Below are 14885 nucleotides of genomic sequence, written 5' to 3'. Positions count from 1 at the left end.
TGCTGCCCCCCCCCCCCTTTTTTTTTAAACTTTTCAGCTGCCTAGCCTGTTGCTTCTTTCTTGAGTGAAGCCCTTTCTTTTGTACTAATGTACATAAAGAATTTTATTCCTCTGTGCTTACAGTACGTTGTAATTTAACCTTTAACTGTTCCCTTTCCCAGTGTGGGTTCTTCCAGCGCTCTAGGTACGATGACAGTGTGCCCCGCTATCATGCTATAAGAATTCGGAAAGAGGAGCGACAGATCAAAGATGGGAAACATAAAGAGAGTCTTGAAAAAAAACAGTGGATTACAAAATGGAATGAAAATGAAAGTTACTCCTAGGGAAAATTTTCTCCTCAGTTTCAAGTTCAGAGAGATTAATATTTCTTCATTAATGGACTCAGACCTACATATAATATGGACCTATATTTTTGATTGTAGATATTTTTACTTATATTGAAGCTTTTGTTTTGCACAGCTAAATTTAAGACTGCTTGACTGATTTATCTGCATTATTTAAACTTCCAGGTTGTCATAAAGAGGTAAATATACATTTGTAAAGTGGTGCACTGAACTGAGTGTTCTACAAAATATGCACATTATAATGATGGTGCAAAAGGCCCTTTTCTGCATTCCTGAAATCAGTGGATGTGCAAAGAATGGAGGACCTGGTCCTAAAGATATTTAAAATGCCAATCAAAATATACGATAAACACAACGTAGCCTTGCTCTACTTTATTCATGTAGAATTTGGGGATCTGTGAATGTGCTATTGTCATAAAACTTTGCAGCTATGGTAGTTAGGGCTTAATCTATAATGTCTTAAATGTGCAATAGGTCATGTTAAACATTTGTAATTTCAGTTTGGGTGAATCTTGCTTACATCAAATATACACGTTAAAAAGGCTTGAATATTAGTTGTATGTTTTTGTATATATTTTAGTCACATATTTATTTTTTTTAAAAAATCAGCAACCATTTGTCTTTGATTAGGCCAAAGACTTTTCAAATGAACTTTAAAACTACTATGGATGTTCTTAAATAGGATCTTAAAGTCTAGTCAGAGACACATGAAGATTTCACTGCATTTAAAGAATTCCTAAAGAGTGCTAGTTATGTTTTAAAAATTGTAAATTTCAAATCACTGAGACATCCTTGAAATGCAAATATTAATTCTAGTGGTTTGTGTTAGCATTTCTGTTTACACAGCAGAATTAAGGAAAGATGTGAACAAACTGTACAGACTCCATGAGAGCAAAGACATGTTTAGAAAAACATGAGTAAATGGTTTAAAAAAATTCCAACCAAACAAAAAAACAATCTGGGCATGTGTTTAGTCTTCAGAAAAAACAGAGGGGAAAGGGTAAACCTAAGAACTGTTAAAGAGAACAGTGATTAATTGTTCTCTGCTCCTTAGACTGCCTTCAGAGGACAATGGGCTAATCACAGCAAGGAAAATTGAAGTTAAATATTAGGAAAACTACTTTTTAAACAATAAGGGTAGTTTTTAAATCAGCTAAATGAGGCAGTGGAATCCCCATCCATGAGGGCTTAAGAACACATTGGACAAACACCTGTTAGGGATGATCTAGGCTAGGTTTTATGTGGTCCCACCTCAGAGCAGAGGGATGGCTTGGAGGGTTTCTTGAGACCCCTTGCAGGCCTGCATTTCTGTGACTATCATGTTCCTGTAAAATAATTTGTGTATTAATTGAGAATTTTACAGGGTTTGTTTTGGGTACATCCAGCCTGTATGTTTTTCTATTTGATGTTTGTACTTAATACAAAAAGGTGAAAGGTGCTTCTGGAAATAATTCACATTTAGAAAAACGTGTCTGCTACTGCAAATGTTAAATAGCACTTGAAAGAAAACATAAGCTCCCCTCTGCACTGATCCCTTTTGAGACTACTGAGTGATATTCTAAATATATTGTCTGTTAATTAACTGTTAATTGTCGGAATAGTACCACAATGTTGTACTGTTTGATAACCTAATTATTGTAAAATAATGAATAGCTATTTAAAAAGTTTATTGGTTATTAAAACCTACATTCTAAAATGTTGGTACTATTTAAATGAGAATTAAGAATTCTTACTCGATACAAAAAATACTAATTATTCATGTGCATACTCTCTTTATTTTTGAAAAGGGATGAGAATTAAAATTTTCTTTACCAGCTTTCACCTTCCCTCTGAAGTCCATTGTTTTAATGCAGACTGTTAGGGTGACCAAAGCCAGTGAGACTTGTCACCTATTATGTGGATGGGTTTTATTTTTTTACTATTAATTTTGAAGCTTTGTTTTTTAAATATATTTTAGAAGCTGCATTCTTTTGCTTCAAGGTTAACATATCCCATATGTAATTTTCCTCCTTCCTCCCCATATATGGATCAAAATGTAATTTTTCCTGTATGTTCTTCAAACACTTCTGTGTTAATGCGTATGTACCTGTTTTACAGCATTGGAGCCTTTATTATCCATTTCTATCCCTAAATGAGAACAATGGCAATGTTTAAAACTCCAGCTCCTTTGCTGAGTGGCTCCAAACCCCAAGAAATTGGGCTCATCAGCTGTGAAGTGGGAATTTTGAGACTGTTGCAGCCCTTGCTAAAGGCAAACATATGTTTAGTTATGCGGCCCCCTCTGCTTACAAAGAACAAAACAAAAAAAAGTCTTGGCAGGGTTAAATTTAGGATTGTTAAAAATATCATCTCATGTCACTTTTATACAGTCTTCTCCTACAAACAACTAGTAATGCTAAATCATTCCAGGATTAGAAATTACCTGTGGATATTTGTATATAAGTGTGAAATAAACTTTTTTTTTAGTGAAAATACACAGTGGCTTGGTGTTACTGATATATTTATAGGACAGGTCTCATCACAGGGAATTGCTGAATTATGCAACTTAAAGCATTAGCAGCTGAGTTTTTGTATGAGATGCTTCGATTTCACAGCTCACTGCTGTGTGTAATTACTCAGGCCATCCTGCTCAATCTGTAATTATCACAGTGAACTAAAGCAAGAAACAGGAACTATAAATGATGATTCATTTAATTTGTTGTTTAAAAGCCACTGTTGTTGTTGCTATAGAAATAAAGACAAGTGGAAGGATTTGTGTGTTATGTTTAGGTGTACACAGCCAAATCCTGCTAGCCTCATCTATGCAGGTAGTCTAGGACTTTGTATGTACAGTTGCACTTTGACTTTCTGCAGCTCCATATCGCTTACAATGCTGTGGCACATGGGTCATCCCCCTTGTGGATAGTCCTTGCCCTCTTGCACAACTGCTGTTTCCATCCATCTGTTTGCTAACTAAAATTTTTTTAGAGCAGTAACACTGTTTAATCTCTCTCCCTCATCCCACCTATAAGCCATGCAAAGGGAGGTAAATCAGTTTACCTTGCATGGATCATGAATTCCTATCCTTGCAAAAGACTACAGCTGGCTTTTCTATAGGAACCCTCTAAGTCAGTTTCCCAATTTTATTTGGCCATGGAACCCTTTTAAACTCAAAAGAATTTTTTTAGAACCCTATTCTCAGGCTCTACTCCCTCATCCCCCAAACCCAACCCCCCCACCTCCAGGCTTTACCCATCTTAGCCCCCAAATGTACACCCCCCCAACCCCCAGGATTAACTTGCCTCAGCCCCAAACCAGTGTCAGGATTAAACCAGCCGTGGCACTGGGTGAGGAGCCTACACCAGGGAGCCACGTACACCCAGTGGATGGAAGGCTGGTGTGGAGGTGTTCTGCTCATCGGGGTGAGCCTAGCCACATCCACCAGAGGGGTGTGGCCGCTTGGGTAATGGGGCAAGTGAGGGGCTCTCTGCTGTGCTGCCACCAAAATAATGGAATTAAATGCAATTGGTTTAATCAATGGCTGGATCCATCCGCCACCCTGCCGGCTGTTAAACCAATTAAATTTAGTTCTACTGTTTCAGCAGCAGAAAAGCAGGGAGCCACAGAGCACTCCATTATCATAATGGAATTTTCCTGCAGAACCCTTATTTTCACTTCACAGAACATCATTTAGGAAAAACTGCTCTAAGTGGAAACAACAAGCTTTACTTTCTCACTCTCTCCTTAGGATTCCTGTACCAGTCTTTACCATAAGAGAGCTACAGGTGTGTGTATGCACTAATTGCAAAAAACCCCATTTTATGAATATGCCAAAGATAAACAATTCCAGTACAGTTTCTAGTGTATCTCCAGCATAATACTGCTAACTGGATAGTGTTGGTTTCCTTAAAAATAAAGTAGCAGTTTCCAACCTTTTCCAGATGGGGACCCATTTTGAGAATTCAGGAAGACTTGGTGAGCCAAGGCAATTCAAAGACTAGCTAATTTTGTGCCTGAGGCAAGAATATAAAATTGCGTGCCCCTTCATGTTTATATATTTGTAAGTTACTTCATAGAAAAGGGGAAATATATTCATAAAACATTACATTTACTATAGTTAGAGTTGTGATGGTGGAAAGACATCCCCAAACTGCTCCCCCTGGCTTAAACCCCACAATCAGAGGCTTGGGGAGTCACTCGGGCTAGGAGAATCGCAATCTGCAGCTAGAGGAGACTAGGGGAGTCACTCGGGCTACGGATGTCTCACCTAGCGGCTAGGAGTCACTCATGGCTAGAGGGATCTAGGGGAGGCCTAGAGACCCCTGCAGCTGGGGCACAGAGCCATTGCCAGCTGCAGGGACCACCCCCATCTGTAGAGGCTGGAAGCCAGGGAGATGATCAGCTCTGCATTCCCTCCTAACATCAGACCCAGGTCCCAACCTGGGCTGGGCTCTGCTCTGCTCCTCAGATATGCAGTTCTCTGCCCTGCAGCTGAAATGGTTCTCAATTTAATTGAGTGGCTTCACAACTGTTAATCCAATTAAGAATTTGAGACCCACTTCAGGAGTGTGAATGGCTTCTTAATAGCCACGTGTGGAGCTGCCCTGCCCAGCCTGCAACCCTTTTAGATCCCAATCCACAAGTTGAGAAACCCTGAAATAAAGTAACAGAGAGGAAGCTGTGCTAGTCTATACACTCTCAAAACAAAAAGCAGTCAAGTAGCACTTTAAAGACTAGCAAAATAGTTTATTAGGTGAGCTTTCGTGGGACTGACCCACTTCTTCAGACCTTATCCAGACCAGAACAGACTCAATATTTAAGGCACAGAGAACCAAAAACAGTAAGCAAGGAGGACAACTCAGAAAAAGATAATCAAGGTGAGCAAATCAGACAGTGGAGGGGTGGGGGGGGGAAGGTCAAGAATTAGATTGAGCCAAGTATGCAGACGAGCCCCTCTAGTGACTCAGATAGTTCCCATCACGATTTAAACCATGTGTTAATGTGCCGAATTTGAATATAAAAGCCAGCTTGGCTGCTTCCCTTTCCAGAACGGTGCGATAATTCTTCTTCAGTAACACGCATACCTTTAGGTCATTGACAGAATGCCCCATTCCATTAAAATGTTGACTAACTGGTTTGTGGATCTGGAGTGTTTTGATGTCTGTTTTGTGCCCGTTGACCCTTTGTCTAAGGGAGTTAGAAGTCTGTCCAATATACAAAGCATCTGGGCATTGTTGGCACATGATGGCATATATGATGATAGTAGAGGAGTGTGAGAAAGTGCCTGTGATTGTGTGAGTAACCTGGTTAGGTCCAGTGATGGTATTTCCAGAGAAGGTATGTGGACAAAGTTGGCAGCGGGCTTTGCTGCAGGGAAAGGCTCCAGGACTGGTATTCCTCGGGTATAGACTGGCTGTTAGTGAGGATCCTCATGAGGTTGGGAGGTTGTCTGTAGGAGAGAACAGGCATGTCACCCAGGGCCTTCTGGAGTATGGCATCCTGATTAAGGATAGGTTGTAGGTCTTTAATAATTTGTTGCAGTGGTCTGAGTTGGGGGCTGTAGGTGATGACCAGTGGTGTTGTGTTCTTGGCTTTTTTGGTATGAGTGTTACTGAAGACGAATTATCTTCTTTCTGAGTCACTATAGGGGCTCGTCTGCATACTTGGCTCAATCTAATTCTTGACCTTCCCCCCCACCCCTCCACTGTCTGATTTGCTCACCTTGATTATCTTTTTCTGATTTGTCCTCCTTGCTTACTGTTTTTGGTTCTCTGTGCCTTGAGTCTGTTCTGGTCTGGCTATGGTCTGAAGAAGTGGGTCTGGCCCATGAAAGCTCACCTAATAAACTATTTTGCTAGTCTTTAAAGTGCTACTTGACTGCTTTTTGTCCTGAAATAAAGAATATAGAAGAGCACCTACACAGGAGTACATATATTTATAAAAATGAACAAAATAAATACAGTGACAGGGATTGAGGACTTCTCACAAATCAAAGTGTCTTTGGCTGAACAACCACGAAATAAGAAAATGGGATACACCAGCATTAGGCACCTTGGTAATTAAGACATCAGACTTTATTAGATGACAGTGCTAAGAGCAGCCAGTGCTAGCCTGAGATGTCATTCATCTGCACTTTCCTTTGGACCAATCAATCAATCAGGTAAGGCAGAATGCCCTGATGGGAAAGCAGGTACAGACATGCACCGTTAACAGGGTTCTTTGATTTTTCCCTGTAGGAGATTAGCATCACCTTGACACTCACTCCAGTTGGTTGTGGGAGTGTTGCACCTTTGGGTTTATAAAAGAGGAACAAGTGTGCATCTTCCTTCCTCAGCACATAGAAGGATCACAAAAACAAACAAACAAACAAAAAACAACAAAACCCACCCATCCTTGGTAGGGACACAGCCATTCTAAAAAGAGGTCCACTATTGCTGGCTGGATGACACCTGTCATGACCAGCAACCAGCTGATGTGGGTTCCTTCACCATTTTTAGTAATAGAATGATTCTGAGCTTTCTCCAACTCTAATAATTGAATTAGAACTTGCTGTCCAAAATCCCAGAGGAACTCTTAGACCCAGCTGATTAGCTGCGTGCCCACAGCCAGCAGTATGTATTGCCACTGGTGGGGCACATTTGCACGTGCACATAAAATGTATCCCATGCACAGAAAAAATTAGAGGGAACGGTAATACCATCATACATACACAAGCAATAAATCCTAATATCCAGTATATCAGAAACAAATTCTCAAGAATACATTGGTTCTAACCTGGAATAGAGGCTTATATCCACAATACATGTGTGGACATGCAGACAAGCAGCATAAAGGAACAATGAAAATACACAGCTGCCTGAACAGACACATTTTCTTGCTCCTGGTAAACTGTGTGAAGGTCAGCAGCAAAATGTGCCCTTCTGATCCATGATGCATGCTTACGCATGTGTCCATGTGGAGAGCATTATCTGTCTTTCTGACCCAAACCATCCAGGACTCCCAACTCTCATTGAACTGGGCAGCTAACTACTTAATTCAGTCTCCTTATCTGGGCTGGGTTTCAAATTGCAAATTGCACTGTTTTCACATGCTCTGCTGGCTAGCAACCACTGCAAGTCAATGTTCAGGACTTTGGTCTTCTAGTGTATCTCCAGGGTAACTTCATTCATATATTAACAGTTCTCAACTGTCCATATCAACCTAGATTTGCCCAGTGTCTATGTGATTCCTATGCAGTCCCCTGTCCCAGGAAAGAAATGAACTCTTCAATCCCAACAGATAACTCATAGTTAGTGGGGAAGCAGAGTTATATGTCTACTGTAAACATAATACAGCAGCTTCTCACTTTCTTGATGCTGATGCCTCATTACAGAATACTATTTGGATTTCTGAGAACTAAGTGACCTGTGTGACCTGACACAATGACCACTACAGCCAATGCAATGAAACATTTAGCAGATATGGTATCCCAAACTGGATATCAGACAATGGGTTTCATTTTACTAGCATAAATTTGTATGATTTACCCACATAACGATACCAAAACCTTAAAAATGTAAAGTTAAAGCAGTTAAAATGGCCAAGACTATTAAAGAAGACTGCAGAAAACAAAAGCTACTTTATGTTCCAATGCTGCCTCTATCCCAGCAAATTAGGACTCAGATTTCCAACAAAAAGGAGGATATTAGAGTGTGCCAATAGCTACACCATTAGATCAATGACCAATTTGATTCCAGTTAGATTATGAAGCCAGTTGCAATGTAAGCTCCAGCAACACTGATGTGGGGCAATATTAGTTGGGAGACGTGAGACCCAGTAATTGTGATGTACGATAAAAATGTTCTGAGGTTAGTGGACAAACAGAAGGGCTGCATCTACACTATCAAGTGCTTTAGGAAGATTTTTTTTTTCAAAAGAAGGGGGGGCCCTTTCAAAAGAGCTCATGGAGTGACTGCCCACAAAAATGTTCTTTTGAAAGTAAATTGAAAGATGTGGTGCTCCTTTTGAAATCATCCTTCCTTTCCCGTTTCAGGAAGAGCATTCCCCTTTCAAAAGAAAACATGGGTAGATGCTCTGCACAGCCCTTTTTTTTTTTTTTTTTTTTGAAAGGCCAGTCTTCATTTTTGATCCCTGGCCCATTCTTTCAAAAGAGTGGGGGCCGTGTGGACACACTCTTTCGAAAGAGCAGGTCACTCTTTTGATCTGCTTTTTTTGTGTGTGGGCACACTCTTTCGAAAGAAGTTCTTTCAGTAGAGATATTCCGGAAGAGCTTCTTTTGAAAGATCTCTGTAGTGTAAACATGGTCAGGCTGTCGACAAGTATCCCATGAAAAGTTAACCTTGGAGTTTACTTGCTACTAGGATGTATGGTAGCGCAAGCCGCACATCCTCAGCGCGAGAGAGAAGGGATAACAGCCCCTGTGCCCATGTCCAGCTTTCTAAAAGACTAACGGCATATTTTTAAGTAACCTATAGTGCAAGTGGTCCCACAGGGATCCCAAGAGACCACTGAAAGATGGCGTTACATTGGCCTGTGTGGAACCGCTGAAGAAGGAACTGACAAACCCAAAGAGAAACAGCATTGTTACATTTGGTTTTAATTAGCACAGAACTCAACATCCTAGTAATGGTGAGAAAACTTGCAGGTAAATTGAGGATCTCCAACAGTCACTTGGCATATTGAAAAGAAATAAATAGCCATTAGCTATGACTGAGGACACACGATCTGATTTATCCAAGGGAAAAAATATACATGCTTTGTGATATCAATAATGGATTTTGGCATATTGAGCTAGATGATTCATCCTGTCCTTGGACAATCTCTACCTCAACTTTTTAAAGGTACCATAAGGTGAAAATGGGCACTGGCTGGACACACAAGATGCTTCAGTGTGAACTGATCTAGGCGCTAGAAGGGCACCCCCAGTATCATCATTGTAGCTGATGACATTCTTAATGCAGGAGAAGATATCAAGGAAGAGACAATCCTGGACAATGACACCAGGCTGTGATCATTTTAGGCTGAAGAAAACTGAGCTTGCTTACATCAGACACGTGTTGACTTCTGAGAGATGCTAGCCAGGTCCCAAGAGCCTTTCAGGAAATACCCAGATCAATCTACCTGAGAAGAGTCCATCAAGTAATAGGGATGGCCAACTATCTGGCCAAATTTTGTGCTCCCTAACAGAAACTGTGAATCTTGGAGACAATTAACACACAGTGATTCAGCACAGGAACGGCCAGACCCAAGGACAGGCATTTGAAAGCAGAAAACCATAAGGAAACCGTATTACAGACCCATGGAGAAACAAAGAGCTACAACAGGAGGCCTCAGAACAGCACTGATGCAAAGCCAGCAGTCCAGAACATTCACAAGTTGAGCCCTGGCAGATATAGAAAGGGGATAAGCTTAGCTAGAAAGTGAGTTTTGGCTATGCTCTTTGGAACGAATTCAATCACGTCACTATTGGTTAACAACAGGTGGACATACAGTCTGATCACAGGCCGTTGGAAAGGAGCATGTAGGAGCCACTGCTGCGTGCACCCACACAGCTACACCACATTATTGAGATTTCAGAGCTAAGAAGGGACGATAAGGGTCCGCTCAGGAAGTCAGTAATGTTGCCAGATATACTCATGCTCTGCTCAGTACGTCTGAAGTACAACACTGGACAGAGACTATCAACATGGAGCCTCCCGTCAGAAATGCAAAAGATTGGAGCTAGGAACAAAATGATTCACTCAGGATGTAGGAAGATGCACCCAGGCTAAACCCTACCACCAGGCAAGGAACGAGCTGTGCATGCAAGGTGGGATTTTGTTTATAGTGGGTAGAGCAGTAATCGTGGGAGTTCTAAGAGCTAAGGACGTGAGATGGACACCCACTTCACACTTGCAGACAAAGCATGTCCTGCCTTATCTCAGACATACTTCTGCTGATCAGACATGAGTGCCCAACCGACAGCAGTGTGAGATCTGCAGAGTACAGTAGGGTCTCAACATTTGCAAATTCAATTTTTCCTGCGTGGCTGCTCCCCCCGGGGTTCTGGGCAGGGAGCACCAGCAGCTGGGCTCCAGGCAGGAGCAACTGCCATGCAGTATTCGCGAGGGTTCTCAACACGGAACCCTCACAAATGGTGAGACCCTACTGCATAGGAATTGACAAGTGACTGCAGCTCCATGAAATCCCATGCCTATTCAGGGAAAGGTGAGAACAAGTGTCACTTTTCAGGGATACTGCACCTGCATTTCCCTGTAGGACGTCAGCAAGGGCACCCACTCAGGATTCCAGCACTACAACTGTTGAACTGTTGCCACTCTTTGATGGGAACTCGCCTCTCTCTCTCCTTTCTGACTAGAGTTACGTCCAGGCTTCACAGTTCCCTGCCCTCACTGTGAACTTCCCAGCAAAGGCAGTCTGCGTAACCAGGCCTGTTTCCTTTTTCTTCCAAGCCTGTTTCCTTTTTCTTCCAAGCCTGGTACCCACGGGGTTGCTGAAAATCTAAGATACCACACAGTACTTTCTAAGCAAACTTACTTTATTCCTACGATAAAAAACATTACAGAGAGATGCTAACAAATTTACCAGAGTTCCTACTCACATGGATTCTGGTAGACAGAGTCCTTCCAACCCCAACCTAAAGATTATGTCCCTTTATGGAGCAGGGACCTCCTGTCCATGTGCTGATTTAAGATGACACCAAGTCCACAAACTCTCAGGCTATTCATTCAAGACTCTCTTCCAGGTTGGTTGGTCTCCGGATAATCCCTTTAGCAGTAAATACCTTTCTCTCTGATAGGAGTTGCTTCAAAAACTGGTAGCAAAGGAAGTTAATTAGCATCCCCCTCCCTACTAAAGAGTGCATACAATGCCACCCCACACCATACACAACTGCATTTCTAATATAATGTATCTCAAGGTTATTAAGGTAAACCTTAATTAGAATTCAGCAAGATTTGTTCAAAATATTACAGCCAGTGTTGCACAAACCTGTATACTTTTACTGACAGGAACTAAATGGTTACAATACATTACTCCAGTTTCTCACTGTTGACTATCTAGAGAAATTCAGGCAAGAACTTTGTGAAATAGAAGGCGCATTTTGCAAGGTATAGCACAACGGAAACATTCTGCTCCGACAATCTGTACAACAGAATTCAAAAAATTCAGCACCACCTGGGAATTTGAACACAAGATGTCTCCCCCAGGTACATAAAAAGCACATGGGAAAGTAGAGTTGGAAATAAATTCACAAGATGTCTGTGGATTAGAGGCCCACGTTTAAGATGATCAAGGTAACAAAAGTTCAACTCTCCCTGTTATATCAAATTGCTTATAAAAGTCATCAAAAACTAGAGACAGATTAAATTAGTCTAAACAAAAAGCCTACTAATACAAATCTAGGCTTGACTTAACATTGCACCTGATAAACAAAAGATGTGTGGATTAGAACTGAGTGAATCAGGCATATCTACAAATAAGCCTAATTGGCAGACAAAATAATGAGGGTGAGCTATTCTGCCCATAACTCACTTTTGTAGTCCATAAAATAAGTCTTCGTGGGAGAACCAAGAAGGCTGGGAGCTGGGCAAATGAGGAGTGATCTTCACTGTCTTATCGGCCATCCCCACAGTCTCTTACAGTCACAATACATGACACCATTGGGCCTTAGTCATCCGGCTCCTGAGAGATGTCCTACCCTCACCAGGCTAGAGAGGGAGCCAGACAGTATCACTACTAAACCCTGAACATTACCAGGCATGCAACACTCCTGTTCCTGTTTTCCCTTCTTTTGTGTTTTTCCCCCTTCTTCACCTGAACCCCAACCCTGCATCCCCTCCATAGAAAAGTGCAGTTCTTGACCACTTACCAAAATGTTGGAGTGCCCCCTACCCATCAAAAATTATTGCTCACTCCTGAATTAAGAGCTCACCAAGCTATGAAGGTAGCTTGCTACTATCAAGGGGCCAAGGGCTTCAGGCTACTACACGCTAGTGAATATGTCTGGGGCTGTGATGCATGGGAGGGCTACTACTCTTTTCTAGATGTCCCAGCCATTCAGTTAACTAAATTACCTGCAAAAGGTTAAAGCCAGAGACGGTGGGTCCCTGAAAATCTCCAGGAAGCGTTGGCACACAGCCAAGTGAGCCAACAGAAAGAGAAAGAGAAATTTGAATTGGAAGCAGCAATGTACCTGACAGTCTTCTGTGTGGCCAGAGGAGGGACACCAAGATGAAATGAGCCAGAAACCAGGTGCGGAATTTTGCAGTAATATCCTTACTGAGAAAGGACTGAATTTTGGGGTTGGATTTAAAATTGGGTTTGGTTTGCAGGACTGCTCTAGCCAAGTTATGTCCTCTCCCTGGGTGCACTGTTAAATTGAATTCCAGGGAACCAATTCACTATACTTTAAAATACACTTTTTTAGTTGCTCTGTAACACGTAGCAACTAAGTATATTTACCAAGTACATCATCTTTGTTTTGTTAATAAACCGTCTTTTTAAGACTATGGTTCTGCTTCCTGTGTCCTAAAAGGTGTGATGTAGTAGGAGAGAGTGTGTGTGTGTGTGTGTGTGTGTGTTTTGCTGGCTCACAGAGGGTGCAGGGCTCCTGCTGAGGGTAACCTAGGTGACCAGGGGCCACCTCTGGATTGCAGACAAAGGAGGAGGTGGGGCCAGAGGGGTTTGAATTGGGAGCTGGAAAGCAGTGAGTCTGGGCTGAGAGAGAGACAGAAAGGAGGGAGCAAGGTCCCAGCTCCAGGTGCCCCTCTGGGCCTCCTCTCTCCAACATGGATTGGACTAGCTGTCTCTGCCTGCTGTACTGATACCTCTGTACAACGCTGTGTCCTGTCAGCTAATAAACCCACTGTTCTCCTGGTGTGTGAGAGTCAGTCCTGCCTGTGGAGGGGATGCTGAGCTGGGGAACCCCTGAACCCCATCACAGAAGGCAGGAGGGTCTGTGTGTGCACGCCTGTTAATAAAAGGTCAGCTATTAAGGAACTGGTGTTTCCAAGCTCTGTCCCAAGGGGGAAGTGAGAGCTTGAGGGTATCCTGCAGGCAGACATCCCAAGTGTATCACTGAGTGCTCAAAGGAGTTTTGCACTAGGGTGGGGGCAGCGTTATCACTCAAGGTCAGGGAATCTGTGATCCTGAGGAGATTTTATTTTGTCCTAAGCGGAAGCCTTTTGTGGCAGAGTACCTTAAGATTTTTGCAGGCCTCCACTTGGTGCACTTGAAGTGATTCTGAGCGGGGAACCGCCTTGACAAGGTCTAACCATCAAATAGTCACAAAAAAGCACCAGCAAAAGGCCACATTCCAAGCTGCGATGGGACACAGGCAATATGAAGCAGCTAGAGCAATGAGACAAACCTGAAGGCAACTGTGCAATAGTGATAGACAGCACACCAGTCTGGGCAAAGGCCACCTAGGAACACAACATGCAGCCTCAGACATCAACTGGCCTGATGTACAAGAGAAAAAAGAACGTAGGTATATGAACGCAGAGGACCAACAAGATACAGCCCATCAGAATGAAGCTGTTAACAGGGTGAAAGCAAATCCCTCACTACCTGCAGCCTCCATTGGGGGCAATCATAATGCTCACCAGGGGCTGTCCAGTGACCCCAGTCCTACCATCTCCAGACATAGGCAACACAGAAGGAGGGGACACGCGTGTCCCAAAATGTCGTGGATGGAAGAGTCAAGGCCAGTCAGCAACCGGTGAGGAGATGCGTCTATGTGTGGTTGGGTGCCTGCAGAAGGGATTCACCTCGCCACCCCTGCACTCAGCAGCAAGGCAAGCGGAGCAACTGCCCCATCTTGCTGCACTCCTCTGGCCACATTGCTCAAGGAGGGGCATGACTGCCCTGCACTCACTCACACAAAGCAGTGAGATGCTGCGGGCTGAGCAAAGCAAGATGGGGCTTCCTTGCTTTGCAAATTGCCTGGCTGGTGGTGAGTTCAGTGGGAAACTGGGCCAGTCCAGTTAGTACCCAAGGACAAATTGCTTGGGGGCAGGGGCAGAGCTGGGGCCATCTTGGCTCTTCCTGGGTTGGGAGTCATGTGGCCCGTGGGCCACCCTTCACCAGCCACCTCTATAGACACTGCCATTTCTTTAAATCCCTATACTGGCATGATCACTTGGGGATAATCAGGGGCCTTTTTTAAGTTTACCCCCAGCCCTGACCACAGGTAACATGCAATCTGCAACTAAGTCCAACTGGCAGACAAAATGATGAGGTTTTTTTTGTTTTGTTTGAAAAGTCCCATGCCTAACACTAGCCCACTGGTGTTAACCTCCTTGGACTCCTACTTGCTTTCGGTTAAGTGGAACATCATGGCCTGTTGCTGGCTCCACGCACAGGTCACACAGCAGGGGCTGGGTGGGTCAGGTTGCAGCTGAAGGACTGGCCTGTACCAGCCGCGGTGTGCTAAGGGGATGGTTATTTTCGCATCCCACTAGGCTCAGCACAGCGATGAGGCCAGGATGACGGCCGGGCCGGGGACAGCGACGGGGACTAGCCGGTGGGTGTGATGGTACGGTCCATACATTTTATGACACC

At 43.2% G+C, this 14885-nt stretch overlaps 1 protein-coding gene and 2 long non-coding RNA genes across 7 annotated transcripts in view; 1 reads left to right on the top strand and 2 right to left on the bottom strand.

The window, feature by feature from the left end:
* The window catches only part of ITGA6 (integrin subunit alpha 6), a 57152-nt gene extending 54063 nt beyond the window's left edge, over positions 1-3089 (top strand). For 2 of the 3 annotated variants that reach the window (XM_075000796.1, XM_075000798.1), the window contains one exon: positions 162-3089. In XM_075000796.1, the coding sequence (XP_074856897.1) occupies positions 162-323 (162 nt within the window). In that variant the 3' untranslated portion in view covers positions 324-3089. The remainder of the gene's footprint in view (positions 1-161) is intronic. The other variant, XM_075000797.1, reaches the window with a different exon arrangement.
* The window catches only part of LOC142016631 (uncharacterized), a 505011-nt gene that overhangs the window by 336813 nt on the left and 153313 nt on the right, over positions 1-14885 (bottom strand). The window lies entirely within an intron of this gene.
* The window catches only part of LOC142016676 (uncharacterized), a 34773-nt gene that overhangs the window by 19201 nt on the left and 687 nt on the right, over positions 1-14885 (bottom strand). The window lies entirely within an intron of this gene.

The sequence above is a fragment of the Carettochelys insculpta genome, chromosome 8 (genome assembly GCF_033958435.1).
Source record: "Carettochelys insculpta isolate YL-2023 chromosome 8, ASM3395843v1, whole genome shotgun sequence".
Lineage (NCBI taxonomy): Eukaryota > Metazoa > Chordata > Testudines > Carettochelyidae > Carettochelys > Carettochelys insculpta.
The sequence above is the reverse complement of the archived record's forward strand: the minus strand, read 5'-3'. Positions and strand labels throughout refer to the sequence as shown.